The following is a 27,752-nucleotide window of genomic DNA, read 5'->3' as shown; positions in this document are numbered from 1 at the left end:
TGGCTCAGGCTGTCCCTCAATGAGTTGAGGTCTCCTCCAGCAGGCGATGACGCAGCGATGCTGGCTACATATTGGCTCTGCGGCCATGGCAGACACAGGCGGCTGGAGGCAGGATTAATACGTTGTGACACTAGCCTCCTGAGTCTTCCAGCGACAGCTTCCACAAACCTGCGCGCAGCGCTTACTGGAGCTGGAGAGCCCGATGATTTCATTCATATTCCTCCTTCTTTCTCCTCCCCCTTTCCCACCGTCTTTTTTTTTCTATTGAGAAAAAAAAAGAAAAAAGAAAGAAACCCACGCGTGTGGGTGGGCTCTCTCGATCAATCAAGTCACCGATCTGAGAAGGAGCGAGGAGGGGAAAAAAAAATATAAGGGAAGAAAGAGAGGAAGAGGAGAGAAGAGAGGTGGGATGCAGGGGGTGACGATGCTTGCAAGGGAGGAGAGGCAATAGATGCTCAAAAGGGTGCAACGTAAAAGAGCATCCGTTCCAAGTGCTTCCAGAGACCGCAGTCCTGCTTCATAAACGCGTCCCCCCCCCCCAGGCTCTCTCGGAATCTGGAAAATCAAAACACCGCTGAAAAAGGGGAGGAAAAAAAAAAAAAGAAATTTCTAAATTGATGCAAAGAGGAAAAAAAGCCCGAAAACCCAAACTTCCCATTTATTAAGGTAAAAACTCCTTTTGTTTTTTTTTTTTGTTTGTTTTTTTTTACATGCAGTTTGCGGTTTTGCAACATGATAACAATGAGAAGGTTTTTGGCAATGTTAGAATTCTATCAATATTCCATAAATTCCATTTAGAGCAGAAATTCTCTGTGTACAGAATAGATTTTTTTAATATATATAGGATGATTGTATTTTTATATATATATATTTTTTCCCCCCCTTCTAGTTTGAGGGACTCTGCGTTTTTACAATATGGCAAAGATTCAATGCAGATAGAAAAACAAGACCGTCTCATTCATACGTTGTAAAGAAGCTACCTGGGTTAACCATTTAAATCCCAGCTGGGCGTTCAGCTTGCCGGGGCTCGGAGGGTTAATGCCTTCCGTTTTCGGGGCTGCGTGATTTTGGTGTCGTTTTTTTGTTTTGTGTACATCAGCACATGAAAGGAATAATAATTGTATTGTTGGGGTAATCGATAGCATTTCATCTTCTCAGCACGTCTGTAGCGTGGGGAAGGGGTCTGGCGTGGAAGCCGCGCGAGGGGCTGGCTGATTAGCGACTGTTTATGTGTCTTAACGAGTGTTCTGGATACAGAGAAGTCGCTGGCGATCCGAGGGTCTGGCTAATAAAGAATAGGCAGAGGTGTTATGGGGGGAACGGTTAGTGAATGGGCTAAGCTGAAGGTCTTACTCAATAAGAAACAAGCAACAACTCCATGTATCCACGAAACATGTTCCAGCGCCGCTTTGTACCGCAGTACAAGCCCACATACGACACGCAAGCGGGAAAGTCCGTGTTACCTACAGGCTTAATTACCCCCACCGCTCACGCTGTTCCCATATCTCCTCTCGAGGCTTCGTCCTGACGCATTATTGTGTTTTCTGTATCTCAGTAGCTTCCAACGGCAGCTTAAATAGCTTCACTCTCGGGCACCAACGTCGCGTGATACGCAAATCCCTTTAATTAAAATCCCGCGTCCGTGCAAAAAAAAAAACAAAAAAAAAAAACCCCACGATGACCAAAAAAAAAGTCCAAATCTATTTTGTCTGCGCAGCGGTGCCCGTGGAAGAGATGAGCATTTGTTGAGTCATTTGGCAAAATGATAAAAGCGCAAGCTCTGGAAACGACGTTTTTTGGGGCGTCGGAGGGCATACCGGCAATCAAAGGGTTAAGCGCTGACTTAATTATGAGCTTACATAAGGGCGTTTGTCCTTTTAAGACACCCGTTGTGTTGGATCAACAGTAATTGTGTTGGTCGAGCTGTAAGGAGGACAACAGCTTGGTGGCCACCGACCTTCTCGGCCGATGCACCAGGGCCAAGGTAGAAGGAACGCGGCTCCATCGTCTACATCCAAGAACCGCGACACTGTAACACTGTTACCATTTTTATTCAACTATTTTGTATCTCATCGTTATGGGAGAGAAGAGACGCCACGTTCTGGAGTAGAGTGGAATCTTCTCATTCAGTAGAACCCTCTCGATTATTTGGAAGTCGAGTCTCGTTGACCCTTTCTGGAGCTCTTAGGACGAATGGGGGTCATCCCACTGTAGATCCCCATGGCTAGAGCTTCTTCGGGGGGGGTTTAGCCCAAACTTACCAAATACTAAGCTGTGATTATTCATTTCCATCTGATCCTCTCGGCCAGTTGGGTAATTGTATATTATGAGCACATATTGTCTCTCCGTATCCTGCGGTTTCCACAAATACTCAACTATTTGAAGTTGTTCTTTTTTTTTTGAAAGGACCAACAATGTCATTGTGTGCCCTAAACCAACACAACCGACCCCGATGAGTGGGTCTGGGATGGATTTGTTGCTATTAGCATTGTAGACACGTGCCAAGGGGACATTCGTCACGTCTGGCTTCCAATAGCCAGGTCTAAGAGTTATATTTATTTTTATTTTATGCCTTTTTTTTTACCCATTCTGTAAATGTATCCAGATTCACAAATCTAAAATACTTAAAGCCACCTTCTTACCTAATCAATAAAACATTACTTCAGGTTATTTCAGGTATGGCACGTCTTGACCCTTTCAATCAGGGAGATTTAAGGAAATGTATAAAGAATTTTGTCCCCAATAAACTTCAAGAGTAAGATAATTGTGCTAAAATAATGATAATAATAATAATAATAATAATAATAATAATAATAATAATAATAATAATAGAAGGCCTTAGACATAATGGGGCAAAAAAAAGTGACAATCTGGTAAAATGTTCTTCTAGAAACTGTTGTGCTCTCCCAGCGTGAACAAAAATAAAGTATCCCTGGCGCTTGCAGGCTACTTTTGGCTCTGATTAACTAAAAAACTAAAATTTAATAAAAGACAAATTTGATCATTTCTTGGTAATGAATTCTAAATAAACATAATAACGCTGGCATTAGTTGAAACATGAAAATGTATTACAAATATCAAAACTATTCTAGGGGCGGTGATGTCACAAATCAGGGGTACCCTTTACGGACATCACATTTCCTTAAAAAAACGGGGAGGTTGTCAATTTTTAGCAAAATTTTATAGTTTTTTTTTCTTTTTTATTAAAATCTGTATGTTTTTTTTATTGTTTTAGAACGTCTTATTCACCTCTCTCCTTCTCGGTTTGCTCTGAGATGGCATCTGCTTGTAACCCTGCTGTTTTGCCGACACTCGGCAGATGTGGAGGAGAGGAGGGGAGAGGAGAGGAGAGGAGAGGGGGGGAGAGGAGAGGAGAGGGGGGGAGGAGAGGAGAGGGGGGGTCAAATGATTGTTCTCTCAAAGAGGAGAGGAAGCATCTTTTTAAATATTAACAGCCGTGATGCTAGTAAGTGTTTTTTGTTTTTTTTATCAATGATAATAGCACTTTATCTCATTCACGCTACATTAGCGGACGTCTGCATTTCACGGAAAAATAGAACTTTCTCTGATCATCGATGGAGATGGGATTTCTACGTACCTTTCAGTTTTACATCCAACCCATCGCAATTTTAGTTTCGCAGATGATCCCTGGACATTCGAAGGTCCTTGGACTGGATATAATTTGGCTCGTGTGAGGTCACGGAACCTCATGTCATTTTTCGGAGGGTTGGATATGGCACGTATCATGTTTAACAGGTTTCTATCACAGTAAGGGCGTTGTTTTGGCATATGTTCTGATCTTTGAAGATCTGATCTTCATTTAGTGGTTTTTCCATATTCTTTAAATTCCGGATAGATAGAGAGGTAATTGGAGACATCCCAGCTTAAGTGTCACTTGGGGTTATATATATGCTGACAATTACTAACACACACATTCATGCTAATACCATTCACTAATGTGCACAAACACACACTCTAACGCCATATGGTAAACACACACACTCTAACACCATACACTAACATACACACACATGAACACTAACACACACTCTCTGTCCCTCTCTTATCGCAGCATGCAGAGCCCTGTATCTTGCATTCTCCATGCGATCTGCCCCCATGCCCCCTCAGCACCCACGGCGCCTGCTGGCAGGGGTCGCAGTTAAAGGACATCAGTGTCTCTCCTGTACCCAGCCTGAGATTCCCAGAATGCTTCAGGTGTTAGAACATCAAAAAGAAAGGTGACTCGATACCTATTTAAGGGAAAATGAGACTCGGAGAGACGCGATTGTTAGAATAGTGTACATATTGATTTTAATTACTGATAGTAGTTGCGTTTAAAGTATACAATGATTGCCCATTGGGAGCCCTGGATAATGGATAATGGATAATAGGCGTCTCTGTATTTCACTTTGCTGCCTCTCTCTGAACTTTTCTTCCATTCATTCTCTTCTCCCACCCTAACCTTCTATCTCTCTCTCTGTGTCCTTTCCTCCAATCCATTCTTCTCCTTCTCCCCAACACTATCTCCCCTTCTGGACTTTATTGTGTAAATCCTCCACATTCCTTCAGAATCCTCCACATTCCCAGTTTATTTGATATTAAATCATAAATATTTCCTGCTCCACGCGATGGATCCACTCGAAAGACGACAAACCCTCAGAGCCGCCACAAATTCCTTTCTCTCTATCATAAGACACTGATTCTGGATCAGAGAGCTGCATTTCCACCAATCAGCATTCATGTTACAAATTTGCCTCTTTTGCTCCAACATGGCCTTGAGTTGGGGCGCGATAAACATGGCCCTATGTGTCGTCGGCTTGTTGTTTCGACATTCTGTGGATTTTGCCGTATCCATGACTACCACCGAGCTGGAAATTTGTAGATTTATTCTCATATTCTGTATGTACTGTTTTTTCTATCTACCTGGTGATGATGTGTTATTCTCCATTGAGATTTGTTTACATGCCTGTCGGGGCTCAAAGTGGTTGGGGGGGGGCTGTTTTGTTTGAAGAGATAATTTCAAGAAATATAATTTATAAAGTTACTGTCCTTTGTAACTTTTTTGTAGTTGACCCTGTAAAAATAATTTGATTTGTGGTGTTTCGCGTCTGAAATACTATAAACGGTAGTTTGACCAATGGGACCCTCTTATTCAGTAAATCTTTGCAAACGCAGCCACCTGACGCAGACCTAGATGCCCAAAGGATCATGCCTTAAGGGGTTAATATATATATATATATATTTATATATATATATATATATATATATATATATGATTTAGAACATTTTATATATTTTATATAAATATATAATATAAATATATATATATTTATCATTATTTTCTTTTTTATATATATAAATATATATTGTGTTATGATGTCATGTATTACCCAACACTTGCACAAAGGGGACAAAAAATCCAAAAATCTCACATTGGTACCTAGTAGTTCTTTTTTATTATTATCATTAGTAAACGGCACGTAAGTAAATTCATAACATTACCGCTCCAAAGAGGACAAACCCCACACACATACATGAAATCATTCGTTTTGATTCAAAAGGACAAATTTTTCTGGAGCAGGTCGTTTATTTGCATTATTAAATAATTTAATGTGTGTGTGCGTGTCCGTGTACAGCGTGCTGTGGGGGTGTCAACGTTCAGTGTTAGACTGTGTTGGGTGTTAGTGTATGGTGTTAGAGTGAGTGTGTGTTAGTGTGCAGTGTGCGGTGTCAGTGTATGGCCTTAGAGTGATTGTGTATGGGGGTGTCAATGTATAGTTTTAGACTGTGTTGGGTGTTAGTGTATGGTGTTAGAGGGAGTGTGTGGGGTATTAGTGTACAGTGTTAGACCGAGTGTGTGTTAGTGTGCAGTGTGGGGTGTCAGTGTACAGTGTTTGAGTGTTTGTGCTGTGGGGGTGTCAATGTGTCACAGTGTTAGACTGTGTTGGATGTTAGTGTATGGTGTTAGAGTGAGTGTGTGTGGTGTATTAGTGTACAGTGTTAGACCGAGTGTGTGTTAGTGTGCAGTGTGGGATGTCAGTGTGTGGTCTTAGTGTGATTGTGTATGGGGGTGTCAATGTGTCGTTTTAGACTGTGTTGGGTGGTAGTGTACGGCGTTAGAGTGAATGTGTGTGGGGTGTCAGTCTACAGTGTGAGACTGGATGGAGTGTCTATGTACAGTGTTAGAGTGTGTGTGTGTGTTAGTGTTATTGTTTGAGTGTCAGTCTATGGTGTTAGAATGTGTGTTAGCATAAGATGTATCAATAGATAATATCTACGTTTATATTCATTCTGAAGTCCATTGTTTTATCAGAGTATGAAATGTCCGGCTTTGAACTTAATCTTAATGAAAAACGACATCCTACACGGGTTTGGAAATCGCAGAAATAAAACGTCAGGCGGTAGTCGAGGTGACGCAGAAATCTAATTTATAGAGCGCCGGTTCTCCTCTCCGTGGGGCGCGCTTTAAATTCACACCGTTGACTCATGACTTTAATGGGCCCCCGTTTCTGGGCTGAGTCACACTCCTTTGGGTATTTTGCCGTGACATAAATAGCCTTCACACATTTGTATGATTACTTTAAAAAACAAGAGAGGTTAAAAATATTATTTCTTTCCTGTATCCGGCGGAGCAAAACCAACAATAAACCCAGAAATAAGTAAAATCCTATTTCCGATATATGAAAATGATTCATAAGTCACAAATTGTTACATTGTTAATAGTTTAATTGTTACATAAAAGAGAAAAAAATTCCCACCTGCAAAAAATGATTTTCTGAGAATTTTTTTCTCTATGTCTAAAATATTTTCTTTAGTTTTTGGCTTTTTTAAAATTCAACGGTTGCTGTTCACTAGAAAAGCGAGCTGGTTCTGTTCATATAAATGGCGACACCGACATATCATTTTACGATAAAACAAACATTAGAATACATTTCTTAACCCCTTCCGTACCGATGACATACCTGGTACTTCCTGGTTGGGTGTCACCCACAGACCGGGACGTACCAGGTACGTCATCGATGATGCGCGATCCAGCGTCGCTATGGAAGCGAATCACGAGCACGGAATTAAAATATTTAAATAAAACTGCGGTCTTCAAGGGAAGACACAGTCCGAGAACGCCGGTACGGAAGGGGTTAAATTATTGTTCAGTTGACATAAAATATTATATTTTGAGGCGTTTCCATAATTTTGCTTATTTTTACTTGGATGTTTAAATTCTGTGACAGACGTCGGCATTATTATTATTTTTTTTTTTTTGCGTTCACAATTTCATATCAGTGAACGTGATTGGTGCTCTAGCTGTCTTCTGATTGGTTTCTTGGTAGGCCAATTATTTTTTTACATGGGCCTGTAAATTGCTTGTCCACTGATATGTTATTTCAGTGAATACAGTCAGATAACTCAACTCCTTCTCAGTGAGGGTGCTATAGGATGATCCCCCCTTTCCTCCCCTGATGCCCCTCCTTCTTCCCCTGTGCCCGCCTTTTTTCCCATGATTCCCCTATTTTCTCCCCTGTGGCCCTCTTTCCATACCTGGGAACTTTCCGGGTCAAACCCCAAGGGAAGAACCGCTTCTCTAGGTTCTCCAGGTCAACACCCGAATCCTCCAGGTCGCGGGAGCCGGGTCTTGACAGTCCCCACTCCTCACCCATTTCCTCTTTAAATGGGGTGTTTCCCACGATATCAGTAGGAACGCCCCTGACGCCAGCGGGAACGCCCTCTACATGAACGGGAACGCCTCCAACGTCAGTGGTCAGGCCTGGCCGCGTCCCATAAGGGTGGGCTCCGGGGAGTCCAGAAGTTCCCAGGTATGTATATGACCTACAGAAGCCACCCTTAAAGAACCAAGGAGGAAAATCACTTTCATGGAGGGTTTTTTCGGGGCATATTGCGTTGAGCGTTGCCAAAAATGACTTTATTTTTACATTTTAATTTTGCATTCATTCCAATCTGCCGAACGTGGCCGTGCTTTAAAAAAACCTGTTTTACTTCTCATATGATGGCTTCTTACTTATCCAATGCTTCCCGTGCCAATTATATTTTTATATTTGCTTAAAGAAATCAAACAAAAAAAAAAAAATAACCATAACTAATGTATTTTCCAAAAAATAGCGTCGGAGAAGTTATTCCATAAATCCTCGTTTCCTTGGAAAAGATAAACGTAAGGAAATCCAATAAAAAATAAAAAACTCTATAACATAGATCAAAAATGCAACTTAAAAAACATATGTCAAAAGTGATTCTGGTCTTAAAATGCTCTTATCACCATAGCAACCCTGGAAATATTCCTGCTGATTGGGCAATGTCACTGGTTGCTATGGTAATTTATCAAACTTTACACCTGAAATACTTTTTCTAACAAAAAGTTTTGATTGGACAAAGTCACTGGTTGCTATGGTAATTTATCAAACTTTACACCTGAATTACTTTTTCTAACAAAAAGTTTTGATTGGACAAAGTCAGTGGTTGCTATGGTAATTTATCAAACTTTGCACCTGCCAACACAGTTATTTGAATGGCTATTATGGCCTTTATATATATTTTTTTATTATTATTATTATTTAGAACATTTTATATTTTTAGTTTTTACATTAAAAAAACATTACATTACATCACACAAATTTTATAACAATTGAAAATTAATAAAAATTCTTGTGTTGAGCGTTTCTTTAAAGATTCCATGTTAGAACCCGGCCCCAAGATTCAAAAACCTAAAGAAAAAAGTAAAATAATTAAAAATTAATAAAATTGTTGAGCGTTTCTTTGAGGATTGCAGAAGCCGGCCGGGTGACTCAGAAACAATTAGTTCTTGAAGGTCATGCAGAAAGTGGGTTTTTGAGCCTTAATTTATTTCTTAGCCAAGAGGGTGCGAAGCGTTGCCAGCAGAATCCTTCTGACAGAAGGCTGCAAAAGACAGCGAGGAGCGAGGGATCCAAGGAGCGCTGGCAGCCGATTACACGCCGGGTATTTAAAACTAAATTGGTGACTGTCTTCCATCCTGACATGAAACACGAAATGCGCTCTGTCAATCACACATGCCCATTAGATGACTAACCGCGCACCCACACATGACGTGTAGGCAGCGAATATGCGCTGCATGTGCTCCGAACACACAACATCTTTTATTTACCGCTTTGCGGTTAAAAATACAGCGTTGCGTCATGCGGCAGACTGCGAGCCCGGTCGGGGAGGGGGGGGGCAGAGACCGGGACCATGTCAAGAGGCTGAGATGGAATGTATGGAAATTGTGTTACTGAGAAGCTGGTAGATAAGTGGAACAGCCTCCCGGCAGAAGTGGTAAAAGGTATTTAAACATGCATGGGATAGACATACGGCTCTTGAATCTGAGACGAGACCAACGGCTGATTAAGGTTTGAGTCGTTACAGCAGGAGAAACGGACAGACTAGACGGGGGCCGAATGAGGCCGATCTGCGGGCAGGTTCTGGGTTTGTATGTGAGATGATGCAGAGTAACTCTATAACGAGAGCAGATTGCCGGCGGGGGGATAATACTTGGAACTACCCACAGAATAAATGAAACGCTCTCTGACTTAACGAATGTTTGATGACAGAATTCTCTTTGAAATGAATCATCGTATTCCACGGATAAAGGGCCTTAATGTGCGAGAAAGTGCGGGCCACGCCCACATAATCAGTGGGAGAAAAGAGCACAAAGCTTAAGTGTCCCTGTTCAGTTTGACCAGTCCCTCTTTGGTCCCTACATCCTGATGCCCCTCTCTCCTCATCTGTCATCTGTCCTCCTCTTTCCTTTCCTGATGCCCCTCTCTCCTGCTCCTGATGCCCCTCTCTCCTCCCCTGATGCCCCTCTTTCCTCCCCTGATGCCCCTCTTTTCTAGGAGGTCAGAATGTTTGCTGGGTATGAGGGGATCGCAGGGTTCTACAGCCCTAAAAGCCCCGATAATGTGTATAGAAACAGCAGGAATTGGCTTTATAAATGAAACGGGGTAAATAAACCCCATTATTCTTCTTCTAAAGGTTATTTATTCAGCGTGAAGGATGCAATAACCGAGGATTCAGACATCTCCTAAGGCTGTCGGATACTCGGTATTTCCTTTTATGCTGTGATTGGGATCGGTTTCTTTTCTGTTATTAATGTTTCTTTCTCGCAGTTTCCAAAAACAACCCAATAAACAAATAAAACAAGAGAAATAAATACATTCGTTCTTTGATACAAAAAGTGTTTTAAAGCAGGCTTTGTTACCAAGTAAAATGGGATTCCTGGCATTTATTTGTTCTAGCAGCATAATACTCTACAGTAACACACGCATTCTAACAGCATACACTCACACACTAACACCACACACCCGCTGACACTCTAATACTATACAGTAACACACACATTCTAACAGCATACACTCACACACACTAACACCACACACCCGCTGACACTCTAATACTATACAGTAACACACGCATTCTAACAGCATACACTCACACACACTAACACCACACACCCGCTGACACTCTAATACTATACAGTAACACACACATTCTAACAGCATACACTCACACACACTAACACCACACACCCGCTGACACTCTAATACTATACAGTAACACACGCATTCTAACAGCATACACTCACACACACGCACTAACACCACACACCCGCTGACACTCTAATACTATACAGTAACACACACATTCTATCAGCATACACTCACACACACTAACACCACACACCCGCTGACACTCTAATAATATACAGTAACACACACATTCTAACAGCATACACTCACACACACTAACACCACACACACCCGCTGACACTCTAATACTATACAGTAACACACACATTCTAACAGCATACACTCACACACACTAACACCACACACACCCGCTGACACTCTAATACTATACAGTAACACACACATTCTAACAGCATACACTCACACACACTAACACCGCACACACCCGCTGACACTCTAATACTATACATTAACACACACATTCTAACAGCATACACTCACACACACTAACACCACACACACCCGCTGACACTCTAATACTATACAGTAACACACACACATTCTAACAGCATACACTCACACACACTAACACCACACACCCGCTGACACTGTAATACTATACAGTAACACACACATTCTAACAGCATACACTCACACACACTAACACCACACACACCCGCTGACACTCTAATACTATAAAGTAACACACACACATTCTAACAGCATACACTCACACACACTAACACCACACACCCGCTGACACTCTAATACTATACAGTAACACACACATTCTAACAGCAGACACTCACACACACTAACACCGCACACCCACTGACACTCTAATACTATACAGTAACACACACACATTCTAACAGCATACACTCACACACACTAACACCACACACCCGCCGACACTCTAATACTATACAGTAACACACACATTCTATCAGCATACACTCACACACACTAACACCACACACCCGCTGACACTCTAATACTATACAGTAACACACACATTCTATCAGCATACACTCACACACTAACACCACACACACCTGCTGACACTCTAATACTATACAGTAACACACACATTCTAACAGCAGACACTCACACACACTAACACCGCACACCCACTGACACTCTAATACTATACAGTAACACACACATTCTAACAGCAGACACTCACACACACTAACACCGCACACCCACTGACACTCTAATACTATACAGTAACACACACATTCTATCAGCATACACTCACACACTAACACCACACACACCTGCTGACACTCTAATACTATACAGTAACACACACACATTCTATCAGCATACACTCAGAAACACGCACGAACACCACACACACCCGCTGACACTCTACTACTATACAGTAACACACACATTCTAGCAGCATACACTCACACACACTAACACCACACACCCGCTGACACTCTAATACTATACAGTAACACACACACATTCTAACAGCATACACTCACACACACTAACACCATACACACCTGCTGACACTCTAATACTATACAGTAACACACACACATTCTATCAGCATACACTCACAAACACGCACGAACACCGCACACACCCGCTGACACTCTACTACTATACAGTAACACACACATTCTATCAGCATACACTCACAAACACGCACGAACACCGCACACACCCGCTGACACTCTACTACTATACAGTAACACACACATTCTAGCAGCATACACTCACACACTAACACCACACATACCCGCTGACACTCTAATACTATACAGTAACACACACATTCTAACAGCATACACTCACACATACTAACACCACACACCCGCTGACACTCTAATACTATACAGTAACACACACATTCTAACAGCATACACTCACACACACTAACACCACACACACCCGCTGACACTCTAATACTATACAGTAACACACACACATTCTAACAGCATACACACACACACACACTAACACCGCACACACCCGCTGACACTCTAATACTATACAGTAACACACACATTCTAACAGCATACACACACACACACACTAACACCGCACACACCCGCTGACACTCTAATACTATACAGTAACACACACATTCTAACAGCATACACTCACACATGCTAACACCACACACACCCGCTGACACTCTAATACTATACAGTAACACACACACATTCTAACAGCATACACTCACACATGCTAACACCTAGAAAAGAGGGCCATAGGCAGAGGAAGGAGGGGTTTTGGGGCACAAAAAAGGACCGTCCAGACTACACAGAGACACGAGGGACGTGAGGCAATATCTAACGTGTTCACATCATATCGTTACAGGTACCTGGATGATTTGGTGCTGAGGAAGGAATTTAACGTTTAAAGGGGTACAGACATGGGCTGCTGAATGTGGTAAGTGGGCTCTCACACTCAGGCATCAATTATTCTGCTGGGTTTATTAAATATTTTTATGATCGCGCTGGCTGATAATGTATAGTTTTGGGCTATTCTGTCCATGGCAGGGCTGTAGCTTCTGTGGGGGGGGGGGGAGAAGGGCAGCTGCCCCAGGTGCTGCGCGGTGAGGGGCCCTTTGAGCCACCATGCGGCTCCTATACCCCATTCTTTCCCAGAGAGGAGAGACCCCCGTCCGTGCCCGAGGGGCCACGAGCACAATCGACGGCTCTGATCCTTATATAATAATAACAATTATATAATCACGGAGAGTTATGTCGTCCGTTGAAATCAGACGTTCCTCTACTAAATTAATGAATTACTGATTGTGTATTTTAGGTGTTTCTGTATTTTTAATAATATGACATTATAAAAATGTAATTATCAGCCATTCACCAAGATCTTACGTCTAACGCTAGGAAACCGCATCACGTTATTTAAACCGCATTTAAACGTTGTATTATTTCCATATCAACCCAAAATTTGAATTAAACTGGGGGGGGGGGGCTTGCTATTTTTAAACCAGTCTTCATTTAAAGTAAAGTTCATTAATTTGTGTAGTGATGGTGAAAAAAATGCATAAAAAATGCTAAAAAATATAACATATAAATAACTTAAAACCAGACTAAAAATAACTAATTAACGTGAATTTTTTTTTGTTTCCTGATTTATTGTCACTTTCTAATTTTAACTGTTTTGCTGTTATTAAGACGCCAAGTTTTAAAATTAAAATCAGAGTCAAGGTTGGCACCGTAATTTTTATTTATAATTTTTTATGACTTTTTTTTATGTTTGCCCTCGCCCCCCCAAAAAAATAATAATAATAAAATCACCCTTAATGCTGATGACTCCGTCTTTTTTCAGGGGGGGGGGGCAATGCAGCTCATTGTAATAAAATAAAATAAAAATGAGAAGAATGAAAAGCGTCCTTTAAACCTGGCAGCGTCTGACGTCTCGCTATAAAGAACTCGCTCTACGAGGGGGTCTCACTAATAACTTGCCGTGGAAGGCGATGTATGGATCTAGTGATTCATTGACACCGAATGACTAATTGTTTTTTTATTAGACATCAAGCAGGTAAATCTGTCATTAGGCATCAGAGACGAGTGGGGGGCAGCGTGTTACGTCAGGGGTCTTTAAAGGGCATCCCCGCCTTATTTATACAGCGTCATCCAATAATGGGGTACAACTGATGGTGGATACCCCAGAATTAGGTCTTTTTATTTTTTTTTAAATGTATTTATTATTATTTTTTTTGTTCTTTTGCACAGTGGGAAAGGAAAGGGTTAAACACTCTTTCTATAGTATTTTGTCTATTGTCATGGAAAACTGGCAATTAAATATTTATGATATTCATTAATAAATAAATTCTCTAAAAAAAAAAAAGTATCCCCCTCCCCCCCCCTAGCAGAGTCTGTCGTGTCATTGAATTAATTTAGACCTTTTAACAAAAAAAATAAATGGTTAAAACATTTCTGGGAATTTTACATCTCTACTCCTAGCAAGAAAATGATTAAATAAGGGTTTCTGGCCAGAATCTCAGCCATTTGCGTGATGATGCGTTCCACAAGATTTCAGCTTCATTCGTAAATTAAAATTATGCCCAGAACTGCCTTTTATTACCATTTTCTATTGTGTTATATTTTTGAGAGGATATATTTATTATTATTAAAAATAAATTTGATCACCGCCGGGTTCACAGTGATGTCACTTTTACTCCTTGTGATGTCATTGGGATCTTACATCAGACGATTGGTGTCAGACGTGGGATTTGGTGCTGCCAGCTCCCCAGCTGTTTATACCATCTCCGATCCCAGTAAAAAAGAGACCTTTGAGTCATCTGTATTGTTGTATATAGAGCTGTTGGAATGGAGCTTTTGCCTGATTTCCCATTGTAAAAAAAAAAAAAGTAGGCGATTTTCATTCTTTTTCTCTGTTTTTCATTCTTTTTCTCTGTTTTTCATTCCTTCTCTCTCTCCGTAGCAGCTAAGACTTATATCGCACGGCGTTTAATATTAAAAATCCAAAAATAGGAGCGCCGTACGCTAAGCAGGGTTGATTATCTTTTATCATTGGGTGTTGGAGGCATAAAGGATGAATGAGGGACGGGAAGGTTTCAGCGGCGTTGGTGGGAATTGCACGCGAGAGAAGGTCAGGTGGACCTAGAAGATTGCAGCAGAAATTGGTAGGAAATAAGAAGCATTAGTCTGAGGGGCACTGAAGGGAAGGCAGAGAAGTCTATTATTCACACAGAAAGTAAGCATTCGGAACTGTATGCAGAAGCATCTATCTGTCTTCTCTCACGCATCGCGGTCTGTTTGCTGAAAACTGTGATATTTTGAATGAAGTCACCTGTGTTCAAGCAGGGATTTCGGTTGTGGCATATGAATGAGAAAAGCACCAGCTGGGATGCTCAGACATCATTAAACGAGAGCTGAGTGTGAAGGGTCCGGCTGTGAACTGTGTGATCCCTGAGAATCTGCCCATTTACCCCCCAGATTGGGGTAACAGCACATACTTTCTTCCCAACACGTATTGGAGTCCATTTTGCATGGATGTAAGCATTTCTGTGCGCGTTGCAGTTGTAGGGGTTAATAAACATGTCTCACTGAAACAGGAAGCATACTTAGGTACACTTCCTGCACGTGCCCCGCAGCACTTCCTATCGAAGCCACCGAGAGCTGAGCTTCAATGAAAGCAGTGTCAGCCAATCACGTGTCTGCTCCATGTTCAGACTGACTAAAACTCCCGTGTTCTGAGCATGTGCAGGAAGCATACCTAGGTACACTTCCGGCTCTCAGCAGGGGCACCTGGGAGGAGCTCAAGGAGACAGAAATCTTATTTTCTCACACCAATAACTAAAATAATGCATAAATCCGCTAAAATATATTAAAGTCTACTCCAGAAATGCATCTCCCATGGCAACAGCGCCGCAGAGAATTGTCAGCGACCACACCGTCCAATCACCAGCAGGCATCCGGCAAAACTATCCCCAAAAATATATTATTTCACCTAAATATATCATTCAATCCTCAAAGACTGTAACTAAATAACGCAAATAATCTTTTTTGTGACGTCCGGCTCGGGAAGCCGGGGGTTAAACGCCGATCGTATATTTTTTTATTACGTGGGATTTTTTTTTTTTTATCTTTATTTTTTTTTTACGTAAAGGGAGAAAAAAAAGATGAAAACGTCCTCAAAACGTGACGTTCTCCGTGGATTAGAATGTGCGTGTTTAAATTGTCATTTTTTTATTGTTTTTTTTATCTGAAAGATCTTTCCGGAGCCGAGAGATCGTTCTCTGCTACAAAAAAAAAAAAAAACTAAGAGAACGAGGTCTCGGAAGCCTCTTCCTTCTCAGCCCACGCAGGCTGCGCACATGTCCGGAATTCTAATATATTCTCATGACTCACGGCAGAGATGGGGATAAATCCAGCGCTGCGCGGGGAGGGACGTTTCATCTCTGCGCATGCACGGGTTAGTCATCCCCGAGACGAGCGGCATGCAGAACCGGAATCTGTCGCCTATTTTATCAAAATGACCGCTTTATTTATTATTTTATCAATTATTATCCAACGACAATCAGCGATAGCGCGAAATCACCTAATGGGGAGGAATAATCATGCAGTTCGGCTGCTTCCGTTGCAGATGCATAAAGTGTTTTTTAATACGTATATACATATATATGTTTCTTATTATAATCTGCCGAAGTTATTGAAATTTATTAATATAATGAAAATGGCGGTCGGTGACCAGGGACGATATGGCGATGGCCGAGAGATGACCCACTGGGGAGGAATAATCCTGCAGAATCCTGCAAGAAAACTTTCCCCGTGTATTATGGTTTTTATGATATATATCGCTGATTTTAATCTGGAAACGCTGTTCTACGGGTTTATTTTGGGTATAGAAATGTAAAATGTGGGACTTGAGACAAGTAGAGCGTCTGCTTTAGGTCTAGAATGATGGCGGGGCCGCTGCAAACGTTTGATCGCTGTGTTTATTCCGCCCCGGGGTTAGGTCCCTCGATGACGGAAGTTCTTATGAGGACATGGCTACCGTGGATGAGACCGACGAGCGCCAGGACCGGCACGTTGGGATGGATCCCTCGCCAAACGTAGAGAGGAACCGGCGCTCCAGCTGGGCCGCGTTATGGAATATCATGACGATAGGGGGCAGCATCTGCCTCCTCGCCCTCTCCCAGATATTAGTAAGTCCTCTCCACCCAAACCCCTGAACCCCAACTCTGTAGAACCTAATACTTTCCTTTTGTGGACCAGCGATGATGTCATAAAGTAACAATCGCCTGGAATCGTCACGGTAATCCCCCCCCCCGTGTGATAATAATATCTTCCTTCCAAACTTTTTAATTTCCGTCGACTTCCTTTCCCCGCGAGAATATTTACATATAGAGACGATGCAAGTTATTGGAACCTTCGGGGAAATGAGGACAATTAAAGTGATTTATACAGAAAATGGCAAAAGGTAATAAAAGCTCATTAATACCAAATAGCATTAATACCCAATAATTCACTTTCTGCGGGAGAAGAATATCGCGGGTAACGGGGAGGAGCGTCCTCAATGCCGCAGCGAAGACCAATACCAGCCGTTAGAAGTTTCCGGATGGAAGAGTAAATGAGATTTCCGTTCAGACCGTCTGGAGCCTCCAACCCGACCCCGAGACTGAAATAAAATCACGTGGACCCCCGAATAATGTCACCCGACGAGGACGCCCACCCTGTGACCTCGGCCAAGCTTTCTGAGCACGACTCTCCTCATATTATTTCATTACATCAGAAACGATTCCGAACACGAGATTAGAATAGATAGATAGATAGATAGATAGATAGATAGATAGATAGATAGATAGATAGATAGATAATAGATAGATAGATAGATAATAGATAGATAGATAGATAGATAGATAGATAGATAGATAGATAGATAAATAATAGATAGATGGATAGATAGATAGATAGATGGATAGATAAATAATAGATAGATGGATAGATAGATAGATAGATAGATAGATAGATAGATAGATAGATAGATAGATAGATAGACAGACAGATAGATAGATAGATAGATAGATCGATAGATAGATAGATAGATAGATAGATAGATAGATAGAGAGATAGATAGATAGATAGATAGATAGATAGATAGATAGATAGATAGATAGATAGATAGATAGATAGATAGAGAGATAGATATAATAGATAGATAGATAGATAGATAGATAGATAGATAGATAGATAGATAATAGATAGATAGATATAGATAGAATGATAGATGGATGGATATAATAGATAGATAGATAGATAGATAGATAGATAGATAGATAGATAGATAGATAGATGGATGGATAGATAGATAGATAGATAGATAGATAGATAGATAGATAGATAGATAGATAGATAGATGGATGGATAGATAGATATAATAGATAGATAGTTGCGAATAAATATTTGAAGTTGTATTTGGGTGAATAAAGGTTAAGAAATATGCTGTCCAGAAGCTCCATGATGACAAATCACATGAAGCCAATGGGAAATTGGATCTTGCTCTGTTCTCATTGGCTGCGCTGGAAGGATCCCAAGGCTGACCCCCCCCCCAAAATAAGCCAACACAGAACCTGCCAATCCAGCGTTATCACTTCCATGTTACAGGAGCCACAAGGTGAAGCCCCCAACCCTGCCCCAGGCGCCTTGAGCCTTCATGATGCGCGGTGTGCGGGGGGGGCCCCAAGTGAACCAAAATAATGCCAAACCCTGAAAAAACTGCCGTTTGTATTTTTTTCTCCTCAGGACCTTACGACGATGCAGAGTGGATTTTGGAAAATAGAAGTCTCCGGCTTCTTCCTGGTGATTCTGTTCTTGGCGGCGGCTCTCGCGGGAACCACGGTGAGCTCATTCGTTCCGCGCGTCCTCCTCACCCCTCGCAGGTTCTAGAACCTTAGCGAGAAATCCTAGAACAGATAAACCCTTTTAGAATTCATATCATTAATAATCATTTATATAACGCCGTCCAATGCCGCAGCCCTTATTATTAGTATTATTATTAGTATTATTATTATTATTATTATTATTTAATAGCTTAGGTTTGAACAAAAGGACAGGCCGGCATTGAATGTTTCCTCTGTGTTCTAGAATGTTGTATTCATCGACGGTATGAAAGTACGAGGCTGGGCAGAGATGAACAATTAGAATGTGACCGAGTGTGACATCTGTGCACGAAAGCTCTTGTTATTCTAGGGGTGTCCAAACAAGCGCCGTCTGGCAAACACAAGGTCAAAAATGTGCTTCTGGATTATTTCCCCCCCCCCTCCCGCTTTCAGATCTGGTATCTGAGGTCGCAGAGCGAGCCGGTTTTCTCCGACGACCGCCGTCAGTCTGTGAGCCGCCAGCCGTCCTTCACTTACTCCGAATGGACAGATGACAAAACGGAGGAGTTTTTAGACCTCGAGCCCGTCCCGGACACTCCGGTTTTTGACTGTTTGATGGACATCAGAGGAGACACGGATCTCGGGACCCTGTCCGTGAAACCCGTGGGACTCCAGGAGAGGTGATGTCTACGTCCCGGCTCAAAGCTAAACACGAATTGGGGTAGAAACATAGAATATGGCGGCCGATAAGAGCCACTCGGGGCATTTGTGCTGCTTTGGGTGCATTTACACCGGTGTACGTTCTCATTGTACAGGCGGGGCTCCAATGTTTCATTGACCCTGGATATGTGCACCCCGGGATCCATGGAACCCTACGGACACATCATGTCCCCCCGGGAGCAGTCGTCTCGGGAATACCTGGAGACCGCGAGCAACGTCCTGACCAAGGAGGAATTACACGAGCGAGCTCTGGATTCTTTTTCTCTCCAGAAAGAATTCTTTGTAAGTTATTTTTCTTTTATATATCGGGGAAATGCTCTTTTTTTTCTGTTCGTGATTAGTAACGCAGAACAACGCTGGGGGGGGGGGACGTGCAGGGAAAAAAAATACAAAAATAATGCAAGAAAAAGCTATTGAAAATAACAAAAATCAGTTTTGAGTCATTTCATGTCAAATTTTAACTATTTAAGCAAATAATTATTTTCTACACCTTTACAGGCAGAATAATTTAAAATAAATTATTTTCTGAGATACTTAGGGTTCGAGGTAAGTTAGTCTTTAGCCGTCTTTCACGACGTGATATGCCAGTGGGAGGGGTTTAAAATAAGTCCCACCCACTATATTTTTGTTCCACGCCCCAACTCCTTTTTTGGGCATACTTTACCAATATCTAGAGCAGAAGACTTTAATCCAGAGCTTCCCAAACTGTAATTCCAGCTGCAACCTGTCTTCTGCGTGGGGGCGCTGTTCTCAAAATAAAAGCGCTACAAGTGGCTCCTATTGGTCGTAATATTGCATCAGTTGCTATGGCAATTGCTGCATTTTTACCACTTTTAACCGTGGACTTGATCTTTGAACATACGATTGCACATTGTTTGCTATGAATCTTTTTTTATCTTATTTATTGGAATTTTTTCTACCTGTATTTTTTTTTATCAGGAAATTCCGATGAATTTTGTGGATCCAAAAGAATATGAAATCCTGGGATTAGTAAGAAAGAACAGATACAAAACAATATTACCAAGTAGGTACCAAGTATGATTAAAACAGGCCTGAAAAAACTCATGTCTACAAACAGAAATGCTTTTTTTTATCCGGTAATTGCCCCATTGATTTTGTGCTGTTGCTTAGCAACCAAAAAACTCTATTTAAAAAAAAAAAAAAGAGAGAGAGATACACCTGTATATTACAGTTAACCGAGGAATGTTGCTATAATTATTGGGAAGAGAATACTCTTAAGCACCAAAACGTTAAGAATTTCTAAATTCTTCAAGAAAAAGATTTTTTCTTTTAAAAGAAGGGATTTTGTGTGTTTCAGACCCCCATAGCAGAGTGTGCCTTACGTCGCCCGGCCAGGAGGATGACCCGCTGAGCTCTTACATAAATGCCAACTACATACGGGTACGTTGGGACGCTGCCGAGCTCTGGGTGGGCAACGCGTTTCTCTCTCTCTCTCCGGCTGACCCTTTGTTTGTCTCCAGGGTTATGGAGAAGAAGAAAAGGTTTATATCGCGACCCAGGGCCCCACGGTCAACACCGTCGGTGATTTCTGGAACATGGTTTGGCAGCAGAGAGCTCCGATAATCGTCATGATCACAAACATCGAAGAAGTCAATGAAGTAGGTAGACAATGAGGGACCCGTTGGCCGCTCCATCCTTCCACGTTATTATAAGGCCTGCGTCCATACGTAGAAAGCTAATGGGTGTACTGGTTTGGGTCAGTTTCCGCTCTTTCTTTGAATAGAAATGCACAGAATATTGGCCGGAGAAGCAAGCTGCCTACGAGGGAATAGAGGTCACCATAAACCTCATCATCCAGGAGGACGCTTACGTTTTAAGACTGATAAGCTTGAAGGTAACGTCTTTGAAACAATGTAACATTTGGTGGAGTTGTACATTTTTTGTTTCCAAACTTGCTTTGTGTCTTGGAGAGGACGCGACGAGTGGCGGCCACGTTCCGTGGGAACGTCTCTTGAGCGTCGGTGGACATAGTCAAGCTATTTTTGCCGAAAGTGGTAGAAGCCTGTGTTTGATTTGATTTACATTCGGTGTCACAGAAGGGAGAAGAGGAAAGGACCCTGAAACATTTCTGGTACACCTCATGGCCAGACCAGAAGACCCCAGATCAAGCCCCGCCGCTCCTAAAGCTAGTGCAAGATGTTGACGAGACCATGCAGCGTTCCAAGAGCAGCGGCCCCATCATTGTTCATTGCAGGTAGTCCAAATAGTTCCTATTAAACGTCTACATTCGAATTTGTGGGGACCCCAAGTGAAACAAAAGGAAAAGAAGCTGAAAGTTCAATTTTTTCACACTCGCTCTCTGTCACTCTCTGTCTAGCTCTGACACTCTCTCAATGTCTCCCTACCGTCTCTGTCTCTTTTTCCACCGTTCCTCTTCTTCTCCTTCTTCGTGTTCGCTGTGTCTTCCTTCTTCTCCGGTGATCCGCTTCTCCCAGTGATCCACAAAATCAACCCTGGTCTCCTGGAGCACTTCTGCCTCGGCTCGCACCACTAAGGTGACCTCTCCCCGATCGGGGGAATGAGAGAGAGGGGCTGTGTCTATAGTGGGCTGCGGGGTGATGCTCTGTTGCAGAAGTGCTCCAGGAGACCAAAATAGCGCAGAGAGAACTGCGGAGGAACGCTTCTCTTTCTCCGTCTGAATTATCTTGGTCTCCTGGAGCACTTCTGCCACAGGACAGAGCCTCGGGGGAGCACCACGTCCATTCACTGGAGAGGAATGAAGAATGAAGAAGCGGAGAACACAAAAAAGGAGTAAAAGTGAAGGAGATCTGTACCCTGGTTACCCTTGGCTTTAGGAGGAACATACTACAAGATCTTATTTGAAAGCTTATAAAGCTAAGGGGCAATAAGGGGCATTAGATCTCCCAGAGTATGTACAGAACAGCCATTTGCATGAGCAAAGTCCAGGAGATGGGCAGATCTGGACCATAAACCTAATTAAAGTTACAGAAAGAACAGAGGAATCTCATCAGCTCCCAGCGGGACTTAATTATACGTTCTTGGGAGAATTCTGCACGATTTTTGTAATACGTCTTAGACAGGGGGCCGGGGCCACAGCTACTCGTCCGCTTTTATCCCGACGGATAAAGTCCAGGTACATGTAGGAAAAGCCGCAGCCCGCGTGGCGCTGCTGGGGGGGTACGTGCGGCTCCCTCGATGAGATTATGATAAATGGAGCCTTCTTCATACACAAAAGGATCACCTGTCGACACGGGCGTAGGAACCGGGGGGGACGGGGGGGACGGATCCCCCCCAGGAAATCATGCGGGGGGGACCGATAATATAGAAATCCCCCCCAGGGTGAGCGCACTCGGGTGCAGCTGTGAGGGTGCTCACAGCTGCCCGATCGGCAGCTGCAGCCTGCAGGACTGGTTAAGGAAATCCGTGATCTCCTCAACCAGTCCTGCAGCTGCATTAAGGTCACACTCACCAGCTGTCTGTAACTGAGCGCCGGGGCGACGGGATATGACGTTTATATCCAGCCCCGGCGCTCAGCAGAAACAGCTCTGCGCAGCCGCACTGCACAGACTGCGAGCGGCAAACAGAAGAAAAGTTAGAACAGAAATCAGAAAGGAGGAAGCAGAAAGCAGGAAGCAGGAAGGAGGAAGAAGGAAGAGAAAGCAGAAAGGAGGAAGAAGGAAGAAAAGGTAAGATTTGTGGAGAACCAAGGTGGGTGGATGGTTGATTATTGGGGGGTCTGATGTGGAGAACAAAGGTTGTGGGGGGGTCTGATGTAGAAAACGAAGGTTGTGGGGGGGTCTGATGTAGAAAACGAAGGTTGTGGGGGGGTCTGATGTAGAAAACGAAGGTTGTGGGGGGGTCTGATGTGGAAAACAAAGGTGGGTTAGGGGGGTCTGATGTGGAGAATGAAGGTGGGTGGGAGGGGGTCTGATGTGGAGAACAAAGGTTGTGGGGGGGTCTGATGTGGAGAACAAAGGTGGGTTGGGGGGTCTGATGTGGAGAATGAAGGTGGGAGGGGGTCTGATGTGGAGAACGAAGGTGGGGGAGTCTGATGGTAGATTTGTGTGTGTATATACATATGATAAGGCATGTGTATGGGCACTTGGGCAGGCATATGTGTATAGGGCAGCTGTGTATATGTGCGTGTATGTGCATCCGTCTGTATGGGCAGTGTATATGTGTGTATCTGTATGGGCAGTGTATATGTGTGTGTATGGGCAGTGTATATGTGTACGTCTGTATGGGCAGTGTATATGTGTGTATCTGTATGGGCAGTGTATATGTGTATGTCTGTATGGGCAGTGTATATGTGTATATGTGTATGGGCTGTGTATATGTGTATGTCTGTATAGACAGTGTATGTGTGTATGGGCAGTGTATATGTGTATGTCTGTATGGGCAGTGTATATGTGTGTGTATGGGCAGTGTATATGTATATGTATACGTGTGTATAGGCAGTGTATATGTGTATGTCTGTATGGGCAGTGTATATGTGTACGTCTGTATAGGCAGTGTATATGTGTACGTGTGTATGGGCAGTGTATATGTGTACGTCTGTATGGGCAGTGTATATGTGTGTATCTGTATGGGCAGTGTATATGTGTATGTCTGTATGGGCAGTGTATATGTGTATATGTGTATGGGCTGTGTATATGTGTATGTCTGTATAGACAGTGTATGTGTGTATGGGCAGTGTATATGTGTATGTCTGTATGGGCAGTGTATATGTGTGTGTATGGGCAGTGTATATGTATATGTATACGTGTGTATAGGCAGTGTATATGTGTATGTCTGTATGGGCAGTGTATATGTGTACGTCTGTATAGGCAGTGTATATGTGTATGTCTGTATGGGCAGTGTATATGTGTACGTCTGTATAGGCAGTGTATATGTGTATGTCTGTATGGGCAGTGTATATGTGTACGTCTGTATGGGCAGTGTATATGTGTACGTCTGTATAGGCAGTGTAAATGTGTATGTCTGTATGGGCAGTGTATATGTGTGTGTATGGGCAGTGTATATGTGTACGTGTGTATAGGCAGTGTATATGTGTACGTGTGTATAGGCAGTGTATATGTGTATGTCTGCATAGGCAGTGTATATGTGTACGTCTGTATGGGCAGTGTATATGTGTACGTGTGTATAGGCAGTGTATATGTGTATATGTGTATGGGCAGTGTACATGTGTATGGGCAGTGTATATGTGTACGTGTGTATAGGCAGTGTATATGTGTATGTCTGCATAGGCAGTGTATATGTGTACGTCTGTATGGGCAGTGTATATGTGTATGTGTGTATGGGCAGTGTATATGTGTGTATCTGTATGGGCAGTGTATATGTGTATGTGTGTATGGGCAGTGTATATGTGTACGTGTGTATGGGCATTGTATTACGTGTACGTCTGTATGGGCAGTGTATATGTGTGTATATAAGGAGTGTATTTGTCTTATAGTGTATATGTCTGTGTAAGTATGTGCAAGGGCAGTGTATATTTATGGGGAGGCATGTGTGTGTGAGCAGTTTATGTATGTTTGGGCAGGCGTGTATAAGGGTAGTGCATAAGTGTGAGTACTGGCAAGTGTGTATGTGCAGGCAATTGCAGCGTATATGTGTGTTTTTGTGGGCAGGCATGCGTAAGAGCAGTGCATATGTGTGTGTATGAGCAGGCATGTCGTACTTAAAGGGAAGATTATGATTCCCTGTAACACATGTTTAACCCATTGTGTGTGTGTGTACGTAAGTGTGTGCATGCGTGTGTATGTTATTCAAGTGTTTAAGTGTGTGGATATGTTCCTGTGTGTATGACGTGTTAGGAGTCTTAGATGGTTCCTTCAATACATCATAGTAGTCTCTGTGGCCGTGTCCAGCGGGGTCCATCTGTGGTTGTAAGATTTTTCTGTTTCTGTGGGAATTTTCTCCCATTCATCTAGTAGAACGTTTTATGAGCTGAAGGCGATAAACCAAGACATTTTGGACAACACTATGCTTCTAACTTTGTGGGAACAGTTTTGGGGATCATGACTGTGCCCCAGTGTGCAAAACAGCTACTTTGCACCATAACCACTACAGTGCGTTGGTTGTAGGGTCTTACTCTGCCTGCAGTTAATAAAATATTTCTATAAGAGTATTTAAGTGTTGTCTGCTCCCAGACCACAAATGCGGAAAGGGTTAATTGCATCATTGCATTTCTGTAGGATCTTTTGTTAAAATTTTGGCAATTGTGCATTACTTAAAGTATTATTACCGGTTGTTCTAAGTGAAATAACTGAAATATAGGCCAAACTTTTGGTTAATTTTCTTTGACCTGTTTGTTTAATAAAGAGCTTGTCTGTGAAAACTGAACATGATACTTTTTTTGTGCGGAAATTGTACACACACCACACATACATTTATATAAAATTTGCCATGAACAATTCCCAGTTTACTGAACAAGAATATACCCTACCAGTAAAAATGCTATCCCCCCCAGATTTTTAGGGGTTCCTACGCCCATGCCTGTCGAGCGTCTGCTTACCTGCAGCTGCCAGATAGGAGAGCGCTTCTCCCCGAGTACATAGACTTCATACAAGCGATGACAATCTTTCATAATAACCGCATATTAATGAGACACACGTCTTAGCGCTCTATTATCATTAAATCATAACAGACAGATAGATGCGTTTTTAAACAATCCGTTTTGGGTGTTTTTTTTCTCCTTTTAATCAGCATTATACCTACTTAATGTTTCAGCGCAGGGATCGGGCGAACCGGGTGCTTCATCGCGATGAGTATTCTTTGTAAGCAGTTGGAATACGAGAGAACCGTCGACATTCTAAGAACAACCTGCCAGTTGAGATTGGACAGGTAGGACAATCGATTTATTTATTTATTTTTGCCTAAAATTGATTTTTTTCAATGGTTGAGTGGTTTAATTTTTTTTTTCTGGAATAAAAATGAAATCAGGATTTTATGAACAGATTTTTTTATTATTGGTGAAATAAATAAATAAATAAATATTAAATTAATTAATAAAAAAATAAATAAATAAATATAAAATAAATTAATAAATAAATAATTTTTTTTAAGGTATATTGGCCGCCATGATGGACCTGAAAGGTGGGCTTTCCAAGAGAGTAACCTATTTTTGGTCTCTTTTTTTTAGGGGTGGCATGATTCAGACGAGCGAGCAGTACCAGTTTGTCCACCACGTGTTGAGTTTGTACGTAAAGCAACGTTCTCACCCCGTCGGAGAGTAAGGTTTTCCAAGGTTTTGGCGTCTTTGGCCAACTTGACCCAACTCAACGTGAGCGAGATTTCATTCCCAGCTTCTGGGTTCTGGCGGAACGGTTATCTAAAGAGACTTTGGAGGAAAGCAGAGACTTTCCGAGTGACCTCTTAAGGCCGAGTTCCAAAACCTAACGTGCTAAGAACTCGCGGAACGCTCCCCCCCCCCACACACTGCTTATTTTACGGGACATTCTTCACAAATCCAAACTTTCTATTGTATATACGACGCCGGCCCGGTTTATAGGATGATTTAAAAAAAATAATCTTTTTTTTTTGTGTTTTTAAATTTGCTATTTTTCAGGAGGCAAAAAAAAAAGGCAAGAGAATAAATTGCTTGGAATTGCTGTGTTTGCGGAATTCTATAATTCTATAATATGATCTTAACGCTGGGAAGTACCTTTTTTTGCTTTTTCGGACTGGTTTTTATATTTCTTCTCATTACCGGATACTGTGTCCTGTTGTTTATTGTCGAAGCTCTGTAATGAATGACGTAGCTAAAGGCTTTCGGTTTGAATACCTCATCTTGTAAGCAAAACATACGCGTGGGAGCATGACGGGGGGGCTGTCTCATCTTTAACCCCTTAAAATGACCCTTGTTCCCTCTTTTTTATAGGCCAAACTATTTATTTTTCTTTTTTAATAATAATAATAATAATAATAATTCCAAAATATCCGTATTCTACATAATGCTGTAAAGGAGTCTATGAAAAATGTAAATTCCATTAAAAATGGGCAGCATAGAAGAAATTCATTAATAGCTTTTGTTGTCTTTTTTGATAGACGAGGAGTCTTGTCCATGAGTGTTGGTCTGTTGTGAAAACACCCAAACCTCCCTAAAGGCAGCCGGAACAGCACTGAGCTGATGCTTTATGGCAATGCTAATGAAGTCCCTTCCTCCATAGACTTTCATTATTCAGAGAGTCCAGTTGAGTGATTAAGACCGAGCCATTCCATTG

At 42.1% G+C, this 27,752-nt stretch overlaps 1 protein-coding gene across 1 annotated transcript; it reads left to right on the top strand.

The window, feature by feature from the left end:
* The first annotated feature begins 628 nt into the window (after window positions 1-628).
* Window positions 629-26,831, top strand: PTPN5 (protein tyrosine phosphatase non-receptor type 5). Its single transcript, XM_053448457.1, has 13 exons — window positions 629-666; window positions 12,834-12,905; window positions 16,965-17,154; window positions 18,752-18,847; window positions 19,282-19,508; window positions 19,644-19,830; window positions 20,488-20,572; window positions 20,867-20,949; window positions 21,030-21,167; window positions 21,293-21,403; window positions 21,606-21,763; window positions 26,260-26,373; window positions 26,672-26,831. The coding sequence occupies exons 2-13, from the start codon at window positions 12,901-12,903 to the stop codon at window positions 26,763-26,765; spliced, it is 1,488 nt and encodes a 495-aa protein (XP_053304432.1). The 5' UTR covers window positions 629-666; window positions 12,834-12,900; the 3' UTR covers window positions 26,766-26,831.
* Window positions 26,832-27,752: the final 921 nt, after the last annotated feature.

This window comes from Spea bombifrons, chromosome 10 (assembly GCF_027358695.1).
Source record: "Spea bombifrons isolate aSpeBom1 chromosome 10, aSpeBom1.2.pri, whole genome shotgun sequence".
NCBI classification, from domain to species: Eukaryota; Metazoa; Chordata; class Amphibia; order Anura; family Pelobatidae; genus Spea; species Spea bombifrons.
The sequence above is the reverse complement of the archived record's forward strand: the minus strand, read 5'-3'. Positions and strand labels throughout refer to the sequence as shown.

Bases quoted from the DNA above. Each gene is read 5' to 3' on its own strand.
- PTPN5 (XM_053448457.1), top strand. The intron at 20,950-21,029 runs GTACGTTGGGAC...GTTTGTCTCCAG, and splicing joins TAAATGCCAACTACATACGG to GGTTATGGAGAAGAAGAAAA. The intron at 21,764-26,259 runs GTAGTCCAAATA...TTAATGTTTCAG, and splicing joins CCCATCATTGTTCATTGCAG to CGCAGGGATCGGGCGAACCG.